The 25,188-nt window shown below is 36.8% G+C and overlaps 1 protein-coding gene and 1 long non-coding RNA gene across 4 annotated transcripts in view; one reads left to right on the top strand and one right to left on the bottom strand.

The window, feature by feature from the left end:
• Positions 1 to 9,346: 9,346 nt before the first annotated feature.
• Positions 9,347 to 10,123, top strand: LOC143753999 (uncharacterized). Its single transcript, XR_013207853.1, has 3 exons — positions 9,347 to 9,543; positions 9,682 to 9,833; positions 10,079 to 10,123. It is a non-coding gene; the product is annotated as an uncharacterized LOC143753999 (long non-coding RNA).
• Positions 10,124 to 13,084: 2,961 nt separating this feature from the next.
• Positions 13,085 to 25,188, bottom strand: part of atp11a (ATPase phospholipid transporting 11A) — a 78,628-nt gene continuing 66,524 nt past the window's right edge. For 2 of the 3 annotated variants that reach the window (XM_077246312.1, XM_077246311.1), the window contains 4 exons: positions 22,746 to 22,811; positions 22,536 to 22,639; positions 22,274 to 22,439; positions 13,085 to 17,342 (listed from right to left, as the gene is read on the bottom strand). In XM_077246312.1, coding sequence (XP_077102427.1) covers positions 17,064 to 17,342; positions 22,274 to 22,439; positions 22,536 to 22,639; positions 22,746 to 22,811 — 615 coding nt within the window. In that variant the 3' untranslated portion in view covers positions 13,085 to 17,063. Of the gene's footprint in view, positions 17,343 to 19,106; positions 19,309 to 22,273; positions 22,440 to 22,535; positions 22,640 to 22,745; positions 22,812 to 25,188 lie in introns of those variants that run through there. The other variant, XM_077246313.1, reaches the window with a different exon arrangement.

Here is a 25,188-nt window from a genome sequence, read left to right as displayed (position 1 = left end):
GGGCAACCACCCAGTAGAGCATTACAATAATCTAGCCTTGATGTCATGAACGCATGAACTAGTTGTTCCGCATTTGTCAATGAGAGCATATGACGTAATTTAGATATATTTTTAAGATGGAAAAATGCGGTTTTACAGACACTAGACACGTGACTTTCAAATGAAAGATTGGTATCAAAGAGCACACCCAGGTTCCTAACTGAAGACGAAGACTTAACAGAGCAGCCATCAAGTGTTAGACGGTATTCTAGGTTATTACGTGTGGAAGTTTTTTGTCCAATAATTAGAATCTCTGTTTTTTCAGAATTTAGTAGTAGGAAATTACTAGTCCTCCAATTTTTGATATCAACTATGCATTCCGATAATTTTGTGAATTGGTGAGTTTCGTTAGGTTTGGAAGAAATATAGAGCTGAGTATCATCAGCATAACAGTGAAAGCTAATTCCATGTTTCCTAATGATATCTCCTAAAGGTAGCATGTACAGAGTGAACAGCAGCGGTCCTAGTACTGAGCCTTGTGGTACGCCATACTGAACTTGTGATCGATAAGACCTCTCTTCATTTACTGCTACAAACTGATAGCGGTCAGATAAATATGATTTAAATCATGCTAATGCATTCCACTAATGCCAACATAGTTTTCTAGTCTATTTAAGAGAATGTTGTGGTCAATGGTGTCAAATGCAGCACTAAGATCAAGTAACACTAATAGAGCGATACAACCACGATCGGATGATAAGAGCAAATCATTTGTGACTCTAATGAGAGCTGTCTCAGTGCTATGGTGCGGTCTAAATCCTGACTGGAAATCCTCGCAGATACCATTCTTTCAAGAAAGGAACACAGTTCTGAGGATACTGCCTTTTCTAGTATCTTTGACAGAAAAGGTAGATTTGAGATCGGCCAGTAATTGACTAATTCTGTAGGATCAAGTTGCGTTTTTTTAACAAGCGGTTTAATCATAGCCAGCTGAAAGGTCTTTGGTACGTATCCTAGAGACAAAGACGAATTAATGATGTTAAGAAGATGATCTATGACTTCTGCAAGCATCTCTTTCAGTAGTTTAGTCGGTATAGTGTCTAACATACATGTTGTCGATTTAGATGAATTAACGAGTTTGCAAAATTCTTCCTCTCCTATGGCAACAAATGAATCAAATTTTACCTCGGGGAGACTATAATGCACTCCCTGATGTGATGCTGTAGTAGACGGTTGCATAGTTATAATTTTGTCCCTAATATTATCAATCTTATAAGTGAAGAAGTTCATAAAGTCATTACTGCTGTGTTTCTTGGAAACTTCTGGGCTTGAAGCTTTCTTTTTCGTTAGTGTAGCCACTTTTTCAAATAAACACCTTGGATTATGTTTATTTTCTTTTAATAGGGTTGAAAAATAAGCAGATCTAGCAGCTTTTAAAGCCTCTCTGTAAGCAAACGAGATCTCCTTCCATGAAATCCGAAATAGCTCTAGTTTTGTTTTCTTCCAGTTGCGCTCCATTTTTCTGGCTGCCCGGGTGTGCTCGTTGTACCACGGTGTTGGACTATTTTCTTTAATCTTCTTTAAGCGCAACGGAGCAACTGTGTCTAAAGTGCTGGAAAGGAGAGAGTTAAAAGTTTCTGTTGCAATATCAAGTTCTTCTAAGCTATCTGGGATGCTGAGACGATGAAACTGATTAGGAAGATTATTGAAAAAGCAATCTTTAGTGGCAGAAGTGATAGGTCTAACATACTTGTAACACGGAGTTGGCTTTGCAGCCTTGGCTAAATGTAATTTACATGAGACTAGATAATGATCTGAGATGTCGTCGCTCTGCTGCAGAATTTTAACAGCATCAACATTGATTCCATGTGATAATATTAGATCTAGAGTATGATTACGACAATGAGTAGGTCCTGACACGTATTGTCTAACTCCAATAGAGTTAAGAATGTCTTTAAATGCCAATCCCATTGCATCTTTTCCATTATCTACATGTATATTAAAATCACCAACAATTAGGACTTTGTCTGCAGTCAATACTAATTCTGATAGAAAGTCAGCAAATTATTTGATAAAATCTTTATGGTGCCCTGGTGGCCTGTAGACAGTTGCCAGCAGAATTCTCAAACTTGATTTATCGTTTACATTATATATTTTTACATTAAGCACCAACACTTCAAAAGAAGTATATTTAAAACTAGATTTTTTAGTGATTTTGAAAATATTACTATAAATTACAGCAACACCTCCCCCTTTGCCTTTCAGGCGAGGTTCATGTTTATAACAGTAATCATGGGGAGTGGACTCATTTAAAGTAATGTAATCGCCAGGTTTCTGTCATACACAGCACATCTAGGTTATAATCTGAAATCATATCATTAACTATGAGCGCTTTTGAAGTAAGGGATCGAATATTCAGCAACCCAAGCTTTATCGTTTGCTCATCTGTATTATATCTATTTTTTACAATGAAGACATCTACTATTAATTTGGGATGTTGCCTTTCAACTGAAAATATAAGAATGCGCCTATGACAAAGAGCCTTGAAAATATGACCTCAGAAACAAAAGTGTACATGTGACTCAAATTACCCCAGGCAAGGGGTAAGTTGATCCCAGTCAGTGGGTAAATTGAGCCATCTGGGGGTAAATTGACCATACTATTTTTCACGTTTTAATGCAAGCATAAAAATAATAATAACTTGCCTCTTTAAAAAATTTTTTTTTAATAATACACTTACCTTTCCAAACAATGTTATTTTTTTGAAGCTACCTCAAACAACACAAAACAAACCAATTAAAGTTTAATTTTCCCTTTAATATCTTATTTTTTGTATTGGTGAACAATAGTCTTAAATATTTCTGTTAAGTGAAGGACTGCCAGCATAGTTTTCAGGAGAAAGAAATATCAAGCATAGAGTCAGTTCTGGCAGGTCACGTTAGTCAAGCTCGCATCAGCTGATCCACGTCTACCTAGGAATACGACGCCTATCACTGTGTATATATATATAAGCTCCTTCAGTATTATCAGCAGCTATCGCGTTTCTCAGGAGCTAATTACCCTCATCCATCCCCAGCTCCTCCTCTCTCAGTCAGGATTTGGCATTCTGATTCCCCTTGAATCAGAATAAATTCTCGAATTATGTTGTATTTTAAAATCTTGAATGAATGATATCTGCAATAAATTCATGTTGGTTCTGTTGTGTTTACCCTAAGGGGGGTTATTGCTCTTATCAATGCTAGGCTGCATGGGAGGGTGGCTGCAGGAGAGGGCTAGGCTGAAGGGAGTTCTCGCCCAGAACGGAACCATACCGCCAATCCAAACTGTATGCTAATTGTCAATCGTATTTGACGATAGTGGTCCTGACAGAAATGGTTATATGCTGTTTTTCTTATGCTGTTAATCAAGTCATGTCCAATCACACACACACACACACACACACACACACACACACACACACACACACACACACACACACACACACACACACACACACACACACACACACACACACACACACACACACACACACACACACACAAACGTGTTTGGCAGAAAGAACGTCCCTCCAGTGTGTTTAGTTCTAATTTCCAATTTTGTTAAACAGTTTCACAGTTTTTTCTACATTTGCTTTGGCACAACAGCTAGTATACCTGCAATGAAGAAAATTAACTTTAACAAGCAAAAAAGTGTTTTTGTGAAGAAAAAAACTTACCTTTTGTCCCAAGTGCTTCTCCTCTTCACAGCAAAATAGAAATTATGGAGTCCTACAGAATGTATGGTCACATGACACCAAATGTGCATAGTTGCCTAGAAACAGAGGGTGGGTCAACTTACCCACTGGCTCATCTTACCCCACTTACCCACTGGCTCATCTTACCCCACTCTCCCCTATGGTTAGCGTGCATAGTCTTTTGCATCGCGTATAAATATTTCCTTATAGGGTGATCAGAATCCACATCGGATCACAAACAGAAGGCATTCAAACATGAAAGTGAGTTGTGAAGTAAATTTAATGCTGACAGAATCCTCCGGCGTTGCATCTCCTGACCAAGGTATTCGGCGGGCCAGAAAACCCTGGCCGTTGGCCCAGAGGAAGCCCTGGAGTGGCCCGATCAAGTCCTGGAAGTGACCGTGGAAACGCGGCTAGTGTCAGCCCAGATCCGGGACTTGTCTGGTAGCCTACATGCTGTCTGGGTATGTACCGTACCTTGGTCTGAATGGCGCTCAAGGCTATGCTCCCGTTCTACATGAGAACAAGAAGTTAAAAGGGTCAATAGGCCTACACATTACACACACACATTCACATTTATTTATGTATGTTGTATTAGATATGCAAAAGACGGTGAGACGGTAGACTTCTTTTCACTTAAAGAGGCACCTCAGCCTTGTGCAATCTTCACTCTTTTGATTCAAAACTCAAAAGCAAGATATTCCTTAACAAAGAACTGTCACCCATTTTCTCTATTAGAAACTATGAAAACAAGTCTTTTACTGAGAAGACATCCTTGTGTCATTCAAAAAAAAAAAAAGTAGAATTTGCAAGGTTAACAGACCTTTAAAGCGAAATCCCAGTTTCCTTGGATTGTGCTCATGGCTGTTTTTTTTTTTTCTGAAAAGTTTGCAAGCACCAGTTTGCTTTCAGTGCAATGACACTAACAATAAGCTCTAGGACAATAGACAAAAATGAAATGAACCAAAGGGGTCACGGCCTGAAATGTAACTTTACAGTAAATGGGAATTTGTCTCTCAAGTCAACACACACACAGCAATGGATGGTCATGTGGGATGTTCAAGGAGCTGTGAGTGCTATCCTGTTTACACTCTCTCAGGCGGGACCCCGAGCACCTGGTAATTAAAATTGCTAATCATGCACAATTACCCATCCAAGCTCCCCACTCTGAAAGTGGCCTCTCACACTCTCTGGAAGTGTGGGGTAAAGGGGGAAGAATGTTAGTCATCTTTTGATTAGCGTTCTGTGGCAGGAGCACCTCACACCGCAGTTTTGTCTTGTGGAGCAGCCACCGCGAAGTCAGCGACAAAAGAGAGATGAACATCTGCTAGAGGTTGACCGATGTTGCCAAGACCACCAGGCCAGGTGCGGATTTTATCGAGAGGGCTGGTTCCAGGGAAAAGCAGCACGCGGCGGCACCCTCGCAGGGCAAACATCTCTACCCTGTCACCTGTTTCTTTGTGCAGCACCAGCTGAGCGTGCAGGACCTACAGCTGCCTCCAACACAAACCCCCCCTCGTGTTTGTTTTCCTCGCAAAACGAGTCACCTGGTTTAAGGTGGTCACCTCAGGGCCTGTTTGTAATGGAAACCTTTATTTGATCAGAAAACATAAGTAAACATCGCTTCTGCTCATTATATTTTAGTTGATAAAATCAGTCAATACATTTTAATTGAGGAAAAACAGCAACTAAAATCAACTAATCATTTGATAAGAGACATATAATGACAGTGCTTGTGTTTTATCATTGTACATCGCATTGCATTGTACATGCAGAAATTTATGGTTATGTTTTTGCTAATTTACCTATGTGAAATAAAGACACATTGAAAAATAAAGAAAAATACACACAGACACATATATATGCTTTTTTTGTTGTTGTTTTTTTACACAGTTTTTATAAATTAGGACATCCCCAAAAGGAGGGGTTGAGAGATTCTGTCAGGTTTAGCTCACTTCTGGGAACAAATTTGTCCACAAATTATGGTGGTATACACACACACACACACACACACGTACACTACACACACTTGAGTGTGCATGTTTTATGGGGACTTTCCATAGATATAATGATTTTTATACTGTACAAACCGTATATTCTCCCCTTACACTAACCCTACTCCTAAAACCCATCACACAAAACTTTCTGCATTTTTACATTTTCAATAAAAAACACGATTCTATTTGATTCATAAGCTGTTTTTCACATGATATAATCTAATATACCCAAAACACCAACAAGGTAAAAAATTATTGGTTTTACTATTTGTGGGGACATTTGGTCTGCATAATGTAGGGTTTACTAGGTCCACACACACAAACAAAAGATAGCTTATGTAGCCTGTAGGCCTAACTGTAATGTAAAAACAAATATATAGTTTTAAGACCCCACCAACCTTTCGTTTAAACTTCTTTTAGAGAGGTTCAGGTTATAATTAGGTGGTCAGACCCCTCCTGTGTCCTGGTTAGGTGCAGTCCGGGAGTAATTAGCCAGGCTAGCTGGGGAAGGGCTGTGGAAAACAATCGCCCCTGCTGTTTGCTCAAGTTCGAGCCCGTTGAACTGGCTTAATTGGCCGTGTAATAATGTCGACCTGAGGAGGGCTTGCGTGAAAGGGCTGTCCCGGTTCCCACAAACCCCAGGGCCAGCGCCAATCTAGCCCCTCGCTGAAAGACTGACGGGAAGAAAAGCGACACCGTACAATGCCTCGCTCGGGCGGGTGAAAGATTTCTCCGCGTAATTAGAGGCTCGCCGTGTTTCCACAGACACACACGGCCCAGCAGGCCTGCTGCGCGCGGTCCATGCGGAGCACCGTGGGTAGTCACATTCAGACCGGTCGCTGATTAGTGTATTGTTCCCGTGTTTATCATCGGGGATGTTAATTACTTCGACGAATAATCGTTATTAATGAATTTCAATTGGACGTTGTTTCACTCATATTTGGCGTAAATGCTAAAATCAAAGGTGCAACATTTCTGAAGCCCTTTCTATCAGTAATTAGAGGACTGATTTATGCTCACAACAAACTGTTAATTTTGATGAGCCCAACTGACTCGCTATTACATTTTTTTGCATTCAATTATTGGTAACACTTGACAATAAGGTTAATTAACATTAGTTAATGTATTTACTAACATGAACTAACAATGAGCAATATTTTTGTGACAATAGGCCTTAAGTTATCTTTGTTAATGTTATTTAATAAAAATACCGCTGTTCATTGTTTGTTCATGTTAGTTCACAGTGCATTAACTAATGTTAACAAACACAACCTTTGATTTTAATAACGTATTAGGAAATGTTAAAATTAATATTAACTAAGATTAATAAGTGCTGAAGAAGTATTGTTCATTCAGGTATAGTTAAACTAATGTTCACTAACAAACCTTATTGTAAAGTGTTACCCAATTATTTTATTACAAGGAATAGGTATATCCTCTATGCAAGAGAAAAGTGTCCATCATCTTCTATCATGGATGGGTCATCAATTCAAAAACACACTATATTCAGACGTGATGACAGTTAGATAAAAGATTAAAGAGAAAAAAACTATAGGCATATTAGTTTCAACAGCCTGTCCCTGTGTGCTTGCATTATAAAAGTGGCAAGCAATACTATGAACAATCAGCATTTATCTTCATTACTAAATAATCAACAAACAAAGGTCTCTCATTTTTTTGGCTCATATCTAACACGCCTTACACAGGTTGTCGCAGAGCGTCCTCCACTGGCAATGCTTGAAAAGAAAAGTTTTGACTGAAAGAGAAACCGCCTGTTAGTTCAATCATTTGTAAGATCAATAATAGGTAATTATGTGCTATAATGCACACTGTAGCTCATATGTCTCTCACAGGTGCATATTTAGAGACTGTCAACACAGATTGTTATTGATAAAACCAACTGCTTTAAATAATGCATCTGTCAAAAAATAAAATAAATTTATTAGGACTTTCACTCATATAGTTTGAAAATGTCATACAGCGTCTGTGCCAATTAAAAGAGCCAGAAACTCCTGTTTTAGCACAGAGACTTGTTCTTTTATTTGCAATATCCTCCACTGGATGGATTTCATTTACTATATTGGTCTTTAAAAACACTCACATGTTTTGGTCCTTTAATATGATCAACATCATAAAGCATATTCTTCTTTTGATATTCAATCTTCTAAAGTCTGCTTAGGCAAATAGTGGCTTTCAAATCAAGATGTCTTTTAACTTGATCCATCCTTGCTTTTGAAAGTGATGTCTGTAATCCTTTGATATAATTTAGTGTAAATCCTGCATGTCTCTCTTCATCAGAGGAGAACCTCGCGGACACTCTTTAGACCAGGGCTCTATAGAGGCCAAGACGCACCAAATGATGCTGTATTTAACATAAATAAATATTGCATGTAATTTTTTTCTTCATGTCTTTTGATGACCGAGGTGCAGTTCTGACTGCTGTATTTGATTGTCTTTAGAATGACAGGCTGGATTTAATCATGAGTGAACAACATTAAAGATATATTGGAAAAATATCACAAACTTTAACAAAAAAAAAATTTGATTACATTTATAAATCACCATGTTTGTACACTCAAAAATTTAGGGAATAAACAATGGACATTTTATTGAGCATTCATCCATCACCTTATACATTTGTTTAAAACTCAAGAGCATAAATATTTACATGTATATAAAATTTAGATGTAGGTCAGAGCAGGGTTGGGGAAAGTTCATTTTTAAAGTAATGTGTCACAATATTGCATTATACACCCTTAAAAGTAACTAATTGCATTACTTAGTTACTTTTTATGGAAAGTATCATGATACATAACTTTTGCATTGCCTTTTCTTACCTGGACTGTTCGCTTAATTGTTTTTTCATAACAAAAAAGTTCTATTTTAACCAAATGTAAAGGCCCTTTCACACCAAAAGTGAAGGCTCATTCTGATTGAAGTGCAAATTCATGCCTGTACAGTAGAGGGCGCAGCTCAAACAAACCTTCAGCTGTGCTGCATTTCTGGATTGCAGAAGAATAGAAAAAAGAAAAAAGAAAGAAAAACAAACGTGACGTTTATCTACAATCATTAAAGTCATACATATTTGTATGGTTGCATTGGATCATTGAATGTCAGCAGCCAACACAATGGTTAAAGTGAGATTAAATACATAAAGTATATTTGTGTTATTTAACATATTTAATCATAATGTTAGGCTATATGTAATACTCTGAGTTTTTGGATTTCGATGTTTAATGAGTAAATGCCTGCTCGCATTTAGTCTAGAACTACAATAAGCATTGTAACTTTTCAAACCACTCACAACGCTTCTGCACTTAATCCCGATTTCTTTCAACATGGGGATAGGAGAGGTTTCAGTCAATAAATGGGAAAACAAAATAACGTGCGTTACGTATTTGAAAAACGAACTCAGATATTTTATTGTACAGGTAAAAGTAAAGCGTTACCCTACGTAACACGTTACTTTTTGTTAATCGTTACTTGTCTCGCTGTGTATAAAAACAACAACAGTTTCTTCGTGGGATTTAGGATTTTAAACATAATGGGATTTATCTTTTAAACAAAAATATGTCAACCAACATCAAATAACCCCAAGCATGCAAAATTATAGATATGCAAGTGATATTTCTGATTGGCTAGATTTTGTTTTTGGCTAAAAAAAATAAAATTCTGTGCAATAAAAAAAAGTAACTTACTGCACCTTCAACGTTATCAGCCGTTTCTATAGATTGCAGAGTTGTGGTTCATGCAATGATTTATCTTGTCTGCCTTAAGAGTATCTCAGTGGGCTTGTTCAGCTTCTCCATCTGCGCACCTCAGAGAGAAGTCTAGGTACACTATCAAATGAATTTCCAGTGCAATTTGTTCTTTTATAAAAAGAGGTTAAGAGGGGACAGTTTGACGACTCACTCGCCCTTTCTCTTATTTTTTCTCGCTTTCATTTTGCTCTCTGCTGCATTCATTGCTCAGGGTCAGGGCTGGAGGCAGTCGTGAGGTTATGACGGTGACGGCAAGGTCAGAATCTTCTCTGTCGTTTGACATGCGTTCTGCCATGGAGATGAAGAGGTGAAGATGGGGTGAGAGGAATGGGCCTGTTGCATGTTACCTGACATTTTAAATGGGTATGAAGAATTCACAGTTCTTGGCTTCCTTTGCATTTAAAGCATTCTTAGTGTGTAAATTATAATGGCCATATTCCGTTCCACATATGCTACTCATTTTGCATATACACAGTATATATATGAGGGTGGGTTTGTCCATAGAATGGGGATTGTAAATCAGCTGAGAAAAAGCTTTGTTTAAAATCCATTCACTGATTAAATGGATAAAAAAAGTTAAGTGTAAACATACCATAATTCCCTTCCAGGAGCCACAGTGATCCACACAAATCAAACATGAAGTGTCTGTCATCACATCTTAGACATCCAACTCAAATCAAGTAAGAGGTCTTCAGCAGCACCTCAATGTGTTCTGGACCATTGAAAGACATTTTAAATCAATAATGAACCAAACCACTGCTAGAGAGAGCGCAAAACGTTAAATGACTCATAAATAATATTAGCAAATAACAGCAATTTCACATCTATTAGAGCGATTTCACACGTCAGTGAGCATGGAGACACACACACACACAAACACACACACACACAAACATTTACACATATCTAGGAACACATAAGCGTACACTCCATTAAACATTTTAAATGAAGACTTAGTCAGAGGATTACAACTTCAAGACCTCCAGCAGTGCTTGGGCACACTCCTTATTTATCCTGATTCATTTTAATTGAATGAAATGGTCAATTATAATATTTTAACACTGACCCGTTGAGTGTTGACTGGAAACATCAGCATAATATACAACAGTTAAAGGGTTAGTTCACCCAATAATTATTAATTCATAAGTCATTAATTACTCACCCTCATGTATTTCCAAACCCATAAGTCTTTTGTTCATCTTCGGAACACAAATGAAGAGATTTGAATGAAATCTGAGAGATTTCTGTCCCTCCATTGACAGCTACGCAACTACCACTTTGACGCTTAAAAAAATTCATAAAGAGATTGTAAAACTAATACATATGAATCAAGCAATATAGACCAACATTTTCTGAAGAGACACGATCACTTTATATGGTGAACAGACTGAATTAAGTCTATTATTTACATTTAGACATTGACAGCCCATTCTCATCCCTAGGCGTCATGAAACTGACGCCTTGGGAATCATTTTGACCATGCTTCAATATTCGACGCTTTAGGCACCCTTTAGCGTCAGTTACATGACGCGATCCTAGCGCGTCATCTTACTGACGCTTTACCTTTAACGTCAGTTAGATGACGCTATCTAATCCTAACCCTACCCCAGACCTAAACCTACCCGCGTCATCTAACTGACGCTTAGGTAAAGCGTCAGTGAGATGACGCCCTAGGATCGCGTCATGTAACTGACGCTAAAGGGTGCCTAAAGCGTCGAATATTGAAGCATGGTCAAAATTGTCATTTTAGTGACGCCTTGGGGTGAGAATGCGTTGACATTGATCAGTGAATATACACACAAGCTTAGCCAAATTGAACAAACGTGACTCGTGAGAACAAACCTCTTGCTGAAGCTCCAACGTGATGCGTAACACGAGAATGAACCTCATTGGTTCTTGCTGAAGCTCCAACGTGATGCGTAACACGAGAATGAACCTCATTGGTTCTTGCTGAAGCTCCAACGTGATGCGTAACACGAGAATGAACCTCATTGGTTCTTGCTGAAGCTCAAACGTGCTGCGTAACACGAGAATGAACCTCATTGGTTCTTGCTGAAGCTCAAACGTGCTGCGTAACACGAGAATGAACCTCATTGGTTCTCACACATCAAGCGAACATGATTGAGCTTCCATTTTCCACAACTGATGTGTGAGTTGATCAATGTTTATATGTGAATAAAAGCCTAAATTCAATCTTTTCATCATATAAAGCAATCAAGTTTCTTAAAGAAAATTGGACTAAACCGCTCAAATCATATGGATTAGTTTTACAATCTTTTTATTAACTTTTTGAAGCATCAAAGTGGCAGTTGTGTAGTTGTCAATGGAGGGACAGAAATCTCTCAGATTTCATTAAAAATATCTTCATTTGAGTTCTGAAGATGAACAAAAGTCTTACGGGTTTGGAAAGACATGAGGGTGAGTGATTAATGACAGAATTTTCATTTTTGGATGAACTATCCCTTTAACATCAATCATATTATCATAACCTGGTCTTCAACAAAGCTTTCAAAAATATTTATTTTCTTAAGTTGGTCTATATTTAAGCAACATCACATGACTCTTTTTTGTTGTAGGCACAGGGCCGCAGGTAACCTATACTGTAGCATGATTGCAAATGTAAGATTACTTTTACACAAGAGTTAATACTATTATAACTTCCATAAAAGTAATTAATATGAAGTGATTTACGGTTATGACAAACACTGGCCAGTTCTCCAAATTCAACATTAATATAAATCCAAGGAGGTGTACAGTCTGTAAGGACTATACATTTAATATCACCATGAATATACATGAGCACATTAAAGTTATGGCCTCATTTAGACTTTTCAATTTCATTATGACTTATGACACGACAGATTTATATCCCAAAGTCAATATGATCTTACAAAGCTCATAGTAAAATGGGCATAATGCAAATTGTCTAGCTAATGTCCATAGCTATCTTCACAGGATTTCTTAGAGTATTACTGTTGGCAAGGTAACATTCTAACAAATCCTCTGAAGACAGACCAATTTATATATATATATTGGTCTATCTTCAGAGGATTTGTTTGAATGTTACCTTACCAACAATCATTGTTTAAAATGCCTATATAAAAGTTTGTTGCGATTCTGCACTCTTAATGTGATGTCATAATTTTGGAATATAGGCTCTTTATGTCAAATGATAAAACAAAGGTCTCTCTATAACTTTATAGATCTTATAGATCAAGTCCTTATATAATTCTCTTGGATTTAATAATTAAATAAACACTTTTTTATGTAAACGATTAAATGTTTGTAGGTGGATGCATTAATCACCAAAATAAATTTTCCTCGTAAAATTGGATTATTATAGTTTTCTATGTTATTTTTTGGTCTTATATTTAATAGTAATGATCAGTAAGGTCCTGTTGTATTTAGAGTAGCAGAGGTGAATTGTTGAAGCAGCCTCAATGTTACAATTTGCTGCCACCTTGCGGTCGTAATGTATAACTACACTTGTTGTGCCATGGGGTTTCACCAGAAGAAACGTGAGGTAATGTGAGGTACAAATCTAGTTGCGGTGATATTTTATTAGCCAACAATCTCTTCTGTCTTTAGGAAAGATAAAAGGCGCAAGGCTTTCAAACATTTAAATCTCTTTCTTTATTACAAGCAAATGTACATGTTCTTGCTGTTAATAGCTACAGAAAAAACTGGCAAAAATCCACATATCTACAGATATCAATCTTTTAAAAACTTTATACAAAATGAGCCCAAACTGTACATGAATATTACTACATACTGTATATGCTGTAAAGTGTACAGTAGTGTACATATATATATATAATAAATTTATGAGCAACATCACGCTTTGTGCAGATAAAACAAAAAGCAATAGATATTTTGTTAATCTGAATAGGCTGGCACAGATGAAGCCCCACTACAGGCAATAGAGCCTTCAGTTATAGCAGTAGACATCTAATCAAATATTTGGTCACACCTGCTTTAAAAACAGTGAGTGTATTTCATCTTCCTATAGTCAGAGTGAGCAATGACCATGCACATAATCTTAAAAACTACCTCAAACATATTTCAAATCATCTATAAAAAACAACAACAACAACGACAAACTGTTAAAGCTATTTTTTTTCAAACTTTCATCTTTACTGAAGTTGATTTCTCACATCACCTTACATTTGGTTTTTTTTAATTTTTTAAAGGAACAGTAACATTCTAACTCTTACAACATCCAAGAACTTCTCTTCATCCTCTAGATACAAAAGTAGCAAAAGACTTTTTTTTTCCATGATATACAAAATACCTATTTCATGTAGCCTTTTTTAGACAGACAGAATACAGTGTTCGCCAGTGCCTGAACGCACCCCTGAGGCAGACAGCGTTCAGTGATCAAATTATTATTATATTACAAGAAATCGTTCTGATTCAAAACAACAGTATGTCAGAAACAAGAAGAAAACACATTTGTGAAGGGACATTTGTTCTGGAACCAGATGTGGTAGTTTGTAGTCGCCATTCGCAGCTATCCAATTAACGCTGTGCGATTTTTGTTTAGTGCACAATAGTGGCTTTTTTCTTTTTTGTTACATTCAGGAAGCCAGAGATAGAGTAATAGTGAACAAAATAGGAAATACAGTGAAATGCAAAATAAAAATACAGTTAAAAAAAACATGAAATGCATTAATTTACCCCTATTATATTAGTCTTGGCTACTTTAAATCATAGCACATTCTTGTTTTGTTTCAGATTCGCCAGCATTGATTAGCACTTGGTATCATAAATGTGCACCACTTGGACTGGACTGGAAGTTTGAACAGAAGTTATAAAAGTGGTTTATATAAATAAGAATATGACTCATAAATGCTTGATAAAGCTCAGTGGTTGGTCCATCACTTCGCCATGCAAAGTTCAGACTTCCATAATCAATAAAATAGACAGTGTTTGACTTTAGACAGATTTTACATTCATACAAATGAAATAATATACTTTTGGACCAGAAACAAAGTGAAATATTAGATCATTTTGTTATGCACTCATTCATCCACTCAGCCTTTGTAAACCTCGACATCAATATACTCGTTAATATACTGTATATAGTCTATAATGTGTGCATGAAAAAAGACATTCTCTTACTATTCTGTGACTTTTCATCAACATTAACCCAAAGATATTGTTCAAAAATATTCCTTACACCCTTTAACACACTAGCTATACCCATAATGCAATTCTTTAATCTGACATTCTCTGTTGCAGGCCAACTGATGGGCAATTAAAACACGCGTACTGTATGTGTAACGCATGAAAGTACTGCACATTGAGGTTAAAAAGCACCAGAAGGCACCTATACTCACAAGAAGCTTGGAGTAACCACCAAAAACAGTGACCTTGATGGTCTTTGACATCACCTACTTTTCCACTCTTTAACGGATGATGGTTAAAATGGTGAAATGGGCGACTGGCCTCATCATGAGAACAGAATGACAGGGCGAGAGAAGGAAACTCGTGCCAGGAAAGAAGTTGAGATGAAGAGATGATGCTCCAGGAAAGCAAAACTACATTCAAGAATCAACGTAAGCAAAAAAAAAAAAAAAAGCATGGAATGTGAAGGACAGCAGGGAAAGAGGCTTGTGGTTTTGATGACCAAATACGCTGATTTAGTTCGGTTCAGCTCCATATCCATCTCAATGTAACTGGAATTTAATCCGAATTGCATTCAAACTGAATTCACAGAACTCAAATCAGTGTGAATCTGAATTCCCGACTCGACTGAGATGGAACGGAACGCACTTCACATGATTTTTATGAGAATGTCAGGTGTGAGGCACATTTCCTGGGATTCATTTTAAACGGCTCATTTTCTGTGTCCTGCACACTAGAAAGGAACCATTTCTCTGAATATAGTGCCCAAGATAGGCCATCTGTCATGCTGACCTTGATTGGCTGTTAGTTTAATGAGTTGTTTGCGAACAGTAGCACGTGCTAATTACATCTGACTTATTTATATCAGAGAATCATGAATCAGTAATGTGCAACAGAAAATGATAGCAACCCAGCACAGGGCTCCAACAGTTCCATTAATACAGACAAAAGGCTTAGGGAACAGTCAAAATGGATGTTACAATCATAAAAATACAGACAAAAAAAAGGTCTTTTGTACTTTTTGTGAACGCACAAAGACGTCCACGCCAACAGAAATGTTACATTTCATTGTTTTTTTTCCCCTCAGGAGCCCTGGGCTGTGTGTTGGCGGCACTGGAAGATGTCGAATACAACATTTATCGCTCTCCATCCTCAGCTGGTGCAATGTCAACTTAAGGCAGTGTGGTGGGATTCTTGGGAATGCCATCAAACACCTTCCCTCCTTTTCTTTTTAAGCATAAGGCAACTAACACACATTTATATACTCCGTATTTCACTTGGTTTATAACCTTTGGTTCCAAACTGTGGTGTAAAAGATGGGAAACGTTAACATTAAGGCAGAACAGTTAAGCTAAGTTGGCTAGCGTAGCCTGTAGAGTTGTATATCTGGTTCTACTCTAAAAAAACAACAACAACTAAAGGACTGATTATAGGGAACTAGAGAATTTTAAAGCAAATCGTCAAGCAGCTTGGACAGAGTAACTGGTTGTCATGATGACACAACATCAATGGTTTTAAAAACTTTGGAAGAGTAGAATGCGAGTGGATTTCCACTTTTTTGAAAGGTAAAGGGTGAAACATAATGACAGTCCAGTTACAATTTGTCTTTTCATAGTTGTTCTAGTAAAGGCCTACACACACACACACACACACACACACACACACACACACACACACACACACACACACACACACACACACACACACACACACACACACACACACACACACACACACACACACACACACACACACACCTAGTTCAGTTAAAATGGTACAGTGCAGCAGCAGAAATGGCCAAATTCAGCCACTTACAATGCATTCGGACAAAGACAATCGCAGCCTATGGAGTGTTCCTCGATAACAGGTTTGCACAAAAGCAACACCAGTTTGTTCTATAAAAAAAGTAGGATAAGAAAAGAAAAGGAGCACGGGATAAAAAAAGGGAAGGGGAGACGACAGAGAACAAAGAAAAGAAGAAGAAGAAAAAACAGGACAGTCAGTTTTAAGAGCATCTGAGGCCATTTTAACTGTCATCCACAATCATATTCAGTGGTTTGCGTTTGCGATGGTAAGATTTGTGCTACTACTGCCCAGTGTTGTTTTCAAGTAATTTCTCACATGAAGGATTACAAGGGTAGGTGAGCGAACTCGTAAACCCACAGTGTAAAGGAAACACGCTCTCACGTACACACACAAAAATCAAGGTAAATATGTCCCAAGGCCACTTGGCGCAGTACGCAACACTTGCAAGATGGTGCGACCAATTCTGTTTGGCCTTCCTCCAGCTCCAAAACCGACACACAGCATCACTACCGTCCATTAGCGTTCACAATTTCAGTGCTTTTGCTTCAGATAAAGGGTGACGAGTCAAGATTGGTCTCCCAATAGTGTCCCAATCTTGACTCTGGGATAAGCGAGGCCGAATTGGATTAGATAACCAGACTATTTCTTTTAGAGAGACTATCATACGGATGTCTCTGGACCCGGTGTGCTGTAGGCGTAAGCTGCCCCAGAGAATCTTGGGTTCTCTCCTATTCGGAGAAAGGAGCTGAAGGTGCAGTAGTCAGGCCTGCCACCCCAGTAGGTACACATGAGTTTTTTGGGAGGGGAGGAGTCAGACCTGCGGTGGTTGTGGCTCTGGCTTTCGTTGCCCCGTCTGTCATGTTTCCGCGCAGGTGGAGCATGGAGGGAGGACAGGGGGGTGAACTCGGACAGATGGCCCTTATACAACTTATCAGCATCCTGGAGAAAAGAATGAGGGAACAGAGAGAAAGGGAGTGAATTAGCAGATTGCATCATATACATGCATGTAAATGCAGGCATTGGTCACATCACAAGCTGAAACAACACAAATCCAAAGCCCCAGCTAGAAACAGTGCAAAAGTAATACAAAAAATAACAAAATATTATACGACACAAGATCACATATCGGATGTTTACCACATGCACAAGCCCAGTCCTAGAACATGCAAAACTGATCGATTGAGGGGATGTTGTAAGATAAACTGCTGGGGGAAAAAAGCTAAGGCCAGTGAATTTTGTTTTGTTTTTTTTCTTAAAAGGAGGGTGAAATGTTACAATTCATCCCAAAATCAAAAGAAAATTAGTTTTGTTTTATAATGAAATATATTTACAGTAACGTTCAAAAGTTTGGGGTCGGTATATTGTGTTTGAAAGAAGTCACTTTTGCTCACCAAGGCAGTTAATTGATCAAACATACTGTAAAAACAGTAATACTATTACGTATTATTACAATTTAAAATAATTTTTTCCTTCTAAATACATTTTAACATGCAATGAATTCATGTGCTGGCAAAACTGATTTTGTTTTGTTTAAACAAAATCAATGTAATGTTTAATGTTTGTAATGTTTAAAATTATTCACTACCATAATGCATCATAACAGTTCACTTTTGATTTCTTTTTGCTTTTACCAAGGTCGTTCATTACAATTCTCATTACTGTAATACTGTGGAAAATGTACTGAAAATATAGTCGTTTTTATTTATTTATTTTTGATCATTACAGATTTTTTTTTTTGTGTGTGTGCAAATTCACAGAATGCAAAAAAAACTTGACGGTCCCAAAACAGACTTTACGTTCTTTAAGCAAAATATTATTTCTTGTTTCTTTGTTTTGAGTTTGTGATTCTACAAAAAAAAAAAAAGTGCGATTTGCTCAGTAACAGAAATTATCATAACCATGTTCTAGGAATGGACATTTAGAAATATATGCAAATATTATTTTCAATAGATAAGTAAAAATACACATGCAAGCCAGTGTGTGTTAGATGTTAGACTGTATGTCAAGTCTGCTGTGTGTATTTGTGTACGTGTCAGACCCCGTAGTCCCCATGTCCTGTTAGCGGCATAAACAGAACCGCACACCCCAAACCACAACCCAATACCTTCAATCGGAAGCTTTAAAACCAACGCAATCCAGTCTGTAAGTTTCACACCAAACAACAGACCCACACAGGTGCAGCAAAGGCTTTTTAATCCCGACTGCTTTCACTGGAGGATTCTAGAATTCTCAGATTGATTCTAGAAGCGCACACTTCATCTGAGAACTCTAGAGCTCCACTTGAGTCGAGTGTAGATTAGTTCTTTCAGGCTTTACTCTTTAACTTCACATTCTCTTTACCATAGAGTTGCTAGGCCTCAGTGGTGTTCTGAACCCCATCTAGCAGTGAATCATGAATGTTTGTCTCAACCCTTTCAAAGATCCTGTCAGCCCTCATTCTCTGTGAAACATCACACACACACACACACAAACAGACTCAAATGTGGCATAACAGACCCATGTGCAGAACATTTGTTTTGACACTGAAGTATCTTGCTGGAACTGAAAGTACAGCAGCAGAAAATGCATTTCCATTAAACAACTTCAGATCTGCAACGTAAAATACACATATACGCAAACGTAAACATGCACGTTTCACGCATGCAAACATGTAGAGTGACGGAATATAAGGCTTGGAACATAAACGGAGACACCACAGGGTACTGTAACATATGCTATTGGCATGTTGGGTAGCTTGTGATCCTCAGTAATGTTCAGGTGGTCCTGTCACACACTGATACACACATGCACATGCAGAGACGGTGTGTAGGTTCACCTCCGCCTCAGTTCAGAAACTGACACTGCTGGAGGTCTGGGAGAGCATAAAGATGGTGGACTGCTCAGCTGTGAGACACTGACGCTTTGTCTGCCGTTACCACAGGTCACAGGCCAAGGGTTAAACACACAGGGGAAGGGGAAGGTCAAGCATCAGAGAGAAAAAGAGAGATGGAAGAGGAATAAAAACAGAAAGGGTTTAGAGAGGTTAACAACCGGACCGATCCTCAGAGATTAATAAAGGAACTTCAGCAACAAGTGGATATTTCACTTTTTTTTCTTGCAGAATTATTAGTAAAACTTTACAGTAAGATTCAAATTACTAACCAGTTTTGATATTGTTAACTAAAACTATTAATATATATATATATATATATATATATATATATATATATATATATATATATTTTTTTTTTTTTTTTTTTTTTTAATTGAAATGAAGAAATATTAGATGAAAATCTTAGAAAAATTGCCTTGGAAACTAACTGAAATAAAATAAATTTAAGTTGAAGTACTGAAAAAGTTAAGTTAAATATAAACACTAATACAAAAAATTGGCAAACTTAAACTTCTAAACAAACTAAAATATAAAAATAAAAATGAATTTAAAATATGAATAAATATTATTATAATATTTAAATAATAATAAAATAAATATCAATTACATTCATTAAGCATCATGAAATAACTATTTTTACAGCTTTTATTCAAGCATTTATCTATCTAAAATGTATTATTTATTCATGTTCCTTCATAATACATTGATTTTCATTTAATCATTTATAAAAATTTAAAAGAATATAATTAAAACAGTAGAAAAATTGATTTTCATTAACCAAGAATGATAAATGTGTTTATTGTTAGTCCATGACACCTAAGGCATTAAACAAGATAATTTATTCACGCTCTAGTTGTTCCAAACCTTTAAGAGTTTGTTATGTTTGAGAATTTAAGAATGTCTGTAACCAAAAAGTTGACTTCCATAGTATTTTTTTTTATCATACTATGATATTTGATTACCGACATTTTTCAAAATATCTTCTTTTGTGTTCAACAGCAGAAAGACACTTGTACAGGTTTAGAACATTTTGAGGATGAGTACATTTTTGGGTGAACTTTACCTTTAACTACTGTAAACAATTTGAACCTTATGTAAAGTGTTCCTGAAGTATCATATTCTACAGTTCGATCCTAAAGTCAACATGAAATCAGAACGGACCCTATTTACTTTCACTTATCAGTGCTTGTTTTCGGCTGATGTCACCAACTCCTCTTTTTTGGTTTGTAGCACCTACCTCTCCTGATCATTTCCCGTAGGATAAAATCTTGTTAATATATTATATTACATTTTATTTTTTTGTTGATTATCCTGTTGAACTTAGAAATGTGTCACATTATGGATGTTTCATGTTGACATTAATGTGGCAGTAACAGGAAGGTGAGTGAGAGGAAAAACATCACATGGGTTAAACCAGAGGTAAGGCAGTTTATCACACACACACACACACACACACACACACACACACACACACACACACACACACACACATACACACTCAATTTCCTTCTGAAATTTCTCAACATAGTATGCTGACATACTATGTGTGCCAACACAGTAAAATACACAGATAGACCCAATAACACCATTGAATGGCTTAAAGAGTCATCCAATGTAAAGAAGAGATTCGTGAACTGCATCCAGAATTCACTTACATCAAGCACACTGGGAAGCAGTCCGATGCAAGTGTAAATCTGAAGACCAGTTAGTAGCCATTATCACAAACTATAGCACTATTGAGCTGGTTCAGATCAACAATCATTTGGTTGAAAATAACAAATATTTTTCTTAAATAGCTGTATTATTGCAGAAGAAATGGCTTTTAGTTGGGGTAGACACTGTTTTTGGTAGAAAACAAACAAAACAAAGATGTTATGGATAGTGCAATCAGTTCAATACACTTACTCTTAACTCTTTCCCTGCCAGCTTTTATGAAAAAAAGTTGCCAGCCACCGCCAGTTTTTGATCATTTTCGCAAAAATTTCATGGCCCCCCGAATATTTTGTTGTATGAATATCTACACATGCAATATAGCAAAAAAGAAAAAGAAAAGAACTGACCCTCAGTTTCAAAACAAAGAAAAAAATCTATTATTCTATCTTAATGCATTCTTTTTTTATTAACACTTCAATGTGAGTAAGTTCCATAAAAAAGCAACATTTTGAGCAAAAAAATGAGAAAATCGTGTTTTTGTCAAAGACTACATCATCTAGCTAGGTTCTATAGTTCTTCCTGGGCCGACATTTCATTTGGTAACATTAGGGAGTTTTGATTTGATTGTAATCATATGATTACGTATGATATCGCTTGTTTTTGCATCTTCTGCTGTGTTTTGATCTGGAGATTCAGTACTCTTTCAGAAGATGCCTAATAGCGCCCCCTACCATATAACAGTAAAAACATGGAAAGCCCGAAAATGTCATCAATGGTGGGGAAGAATTGTTGTTTCACAAATGAGGGGAATGTCCATCAATGGCGGGGAAAGAGTTAACAAAATAAATTCAGCTACAAACTACAAAATTGATCAACTGATGGTATCTTTACAATGGAACTGAATTAACACTGAACTGACTTTAGCTGAACAATGACACTATTTTCTTTTAGAGCTGCTGTGAACTCGGTTTGCTTTTTTTCCTGTTATCACTGTAAAGCTGCTTTAAACAATCTGTATTTTATAAAGGGCTATATAAATAAAGATGACTTGACAAACTATCCAGAAAACATAGGTTGTGGAAATTACAAGACTTTGGGCTTTAAACAATAAAAAAAGAATGTATTTCCATCCCTCACAACTTTGTTTTCATTTGCATTCAATTAAACGTGGCATCTACCCAAACTAATAATCATGGTATATAATATAATATATATATATATATTTTTTTTTTTTTTAAACAGCTGTCTATTACTGCAATGAAACATAGACAAATTTATTTACGTTTGACATGCAAACTAGCAGTATCCTCGCATCTCTACGCATATGTAGATACTGGTGTCGTACCTGTATTCTCTCAGTGGTGGTGGGCCATAGAGCTCTACACAGCACTTTCTTCACCACATCAGGCAGCAAACTGACTATAATCAGCAGAATTATACTAAGCCATGCAGGACCGCTGGACAACATCTGCATGAACACATAGTACATCCTCTGATAGTTCAGGAAAGGCCTATAAAGAACAGAAAGACCTCAGATGAATCACGCTAGATACAAATATATTTGATTTTGTGATAGTAAGTGTACAGTATATTTAGGCAGGCCGTACCAAATGATGCCTCCCCACAGGAGGGAGAAGATGACATAGAAAAGCAGTGACCCCCATATGACAAAGTGGTTGATCCACGTCCAGTAATGTGTGTCCAGGGCAAGCTAAAGCATGAAGACACAGTGAGAAATAGGAAGATGAGTTGGAGATGGTTAAGTTGACGCTAATTGGCAACAGCTAAGATGATAATTCATGCGTCAGATGTATTACCTTTAGCGTGACCGTGAACACGAGGATAGTGAATACAAGTGTTCCAAAGGTCCAGTTTCCAAACATCTGGAACAGAGAAATATTGAAAAAGGCAAAAAGAGATTGACACTGATGTAAAGCAGCCACTTGAATGGGTGTTAATACAGCTCACCCTCTCATCGACATACAAACAAACACGTCATAGATTACAGTTACGCATGTTAAAAGCTTATGTGCCTTTATTTGAACTATTTAGCACTCGGTAGAAAAAGACTTGTTTGAATTATCCAGTATAAATATGTTAATAATAAAAATGTTTCTTCAGTTTCTTCATTTTAGGACAATACTTTAGGAGTTTACCAAAAGAGTATGCAAGAAATATTATATAAGAAATATGTTAAATAGGAATAGCTGAATAAGGAATATTAGATTTTAATTAGGTTTTAAAATGGCACAAGATACTTAAAAAAGAAAAGAAAAGAAATAGAAATAAGAAGTAGTAACAAGAAATAGTAGCATTATATCATTATATTTTAATGGTGCTGTAAATTTTAAGCATTTCGGTGTCATCCTATATTGTTTTACAGAGATTATTAATGATGTCTGGAGCTCGCTGAACTCAAATTATTTATTTTTTTTATCTATAAAAGCTTCATAAATAAATAGTGAGCTTAGATAGTCAATAAAAATGTTATAATGGATTCAGCATTGGCACTTAGGCTCCATAAACATCAGCTCGGGTGCGGTAAGCCTTTCTATGTGATTGTTTTTTCTCTTTTTGGGAGGATTTGTCCCCTCATTGTTTACAGTCTTGGCAAATGGTTGAATTTAGACACAATGGATATCTCTTCTAGAAACTTCCCCTGTCTGCGGACCGGCCACGCTGTTGATGACACTATGCAAACCAACATCGACACTATACTGAAAGCTCTTTATAAAATCACTCGCTGTTAACATTTTTAAAAAAACAACTAATCACAATCAAAATCAACAAGCCATAGCAAAACACGAGCAGGTCAAAGACTGTACGGCACCAAATGGTTTTAGTGAACAATACAATGTTGATGAGTAACCAGTTAAAACAAAAAACAAGTACAAGGACACACAATAGATGTCAACAAGTTTGAAGGAAATGTATTAACTTACCTTGATGAGCAATCAAAATTAAATGTAGTGTTAAAAAACACTTGTCAAGGGCAAATGATATTTATGGATGTTGCGAGGTTTTTCAAAAGGATGAATTTGTTATTTTGCACAGTTTTCTTTTTTAATCTGTTAATAATTCAATCTAATCATGTTAGAGTATCTGCCACTCTCCACGAATAGGGTAAAAAATAGGGCGTGAAGTTCTTTTATTTCTTTTCATCTTATTCAACAAATGGTCAGTGAAATGAGGTTGAACATCAACATCAGGAGGATGAACTAATTTGTGTCTGAGCGATTTTATTTTCTCTTCATTTTATACAAGGTTTGCCATTTTTACAACCCCGTAACCAAATTTTGGGACAGATAGTAATTTAGTGACGTTTAAAACCATGATTGGTGCAATTTTGCACATTTTCTATCAATATAAAAAAAAATAGATATTTAACTAGTATTAACTAACGATGAGCAATACACGTCACACTATCTATTCATTTCTGTTAACGTCAGTGTCAATTAAATAATATTTAACAGATACAACTTTTATTCGAAAAAATATATCAGTAAATTTTTTAATGAACAGACTAAGATTAACAAATGCTTTAGAAGTATTTTTTTAATCATTAGTTTGTTCATTAATATAGTTATCTAATGTTAACAATAGAAACCTTGTAAAGTATTACCATTTTTTCTTACAATAAAGACATTATGAAATGTCAAATACTTTAAATGTAATAAAATCTAATCTTAAAAAGATATCTGATATGGATTTCAAAAAGCTAACGAGACACCAAAGTGTACCCTATTTGTGGAAAAACCTTCAAATTAAAAGTTTCTGAATAGCTTCTCTTCCATTCAACATGTGCCAAATAAAGCGAAATGCTTAATCCACATTTCCTCTTGTTCATTCATTTGCCCTTGCAGTGAGGCATGAGAGGATGGACGTGTATCCTACTGGCCGATGAGAATGAGTATGACAACACCCCTCCAACCCAGGTGTTTGCCAAAAAAAAAAAACACAGTCGCAACGTGACACATTGGGCGGACACAAACTCCTACTGCATCACAAGATGATAGACAGACGAAGATGGACGGACGGGGGGGGTTGGGGGTGGGGGGGATTGGCTCGCTACCCTATACCTACGGTGGCTGGTCCTCGGTTCAGGGGACACTGGGATGTCGTACGGTACTGTTTGAAAGCTACGATGGCAGTGAACGGTTGGTGTTAGTAGACACTATGTGAGTGGGGGTGGCTTTAGGATGAAGGGAGGGGCTGAGGAGGGAAACAGTAAAACTAAAACTAAAAATAGGATGAGAAACA

This window comes from Siphateles boraxobius, unplaced genomic scaffold (assembly GCF_051911475.1).
Source record: "Siphateles boraxobius isolate OS27281-9 unplaced genomic scaffold, OSU_SipBor_1 29, whole genome shotgun sequence".
In the NCBI taxonomy this organism is placed as follows: domain Eukaryota; kingdom Metazoa; phylum Chordata; class Actinopteri; order Cypriniformes; family Leuciscidae; genus Siphateles; species Siphateles boraxobius.
Note: the sequence above shows the minus strand (reverse complement) of the source record. Positions and strands in the feature narration are given on the sequence as shown.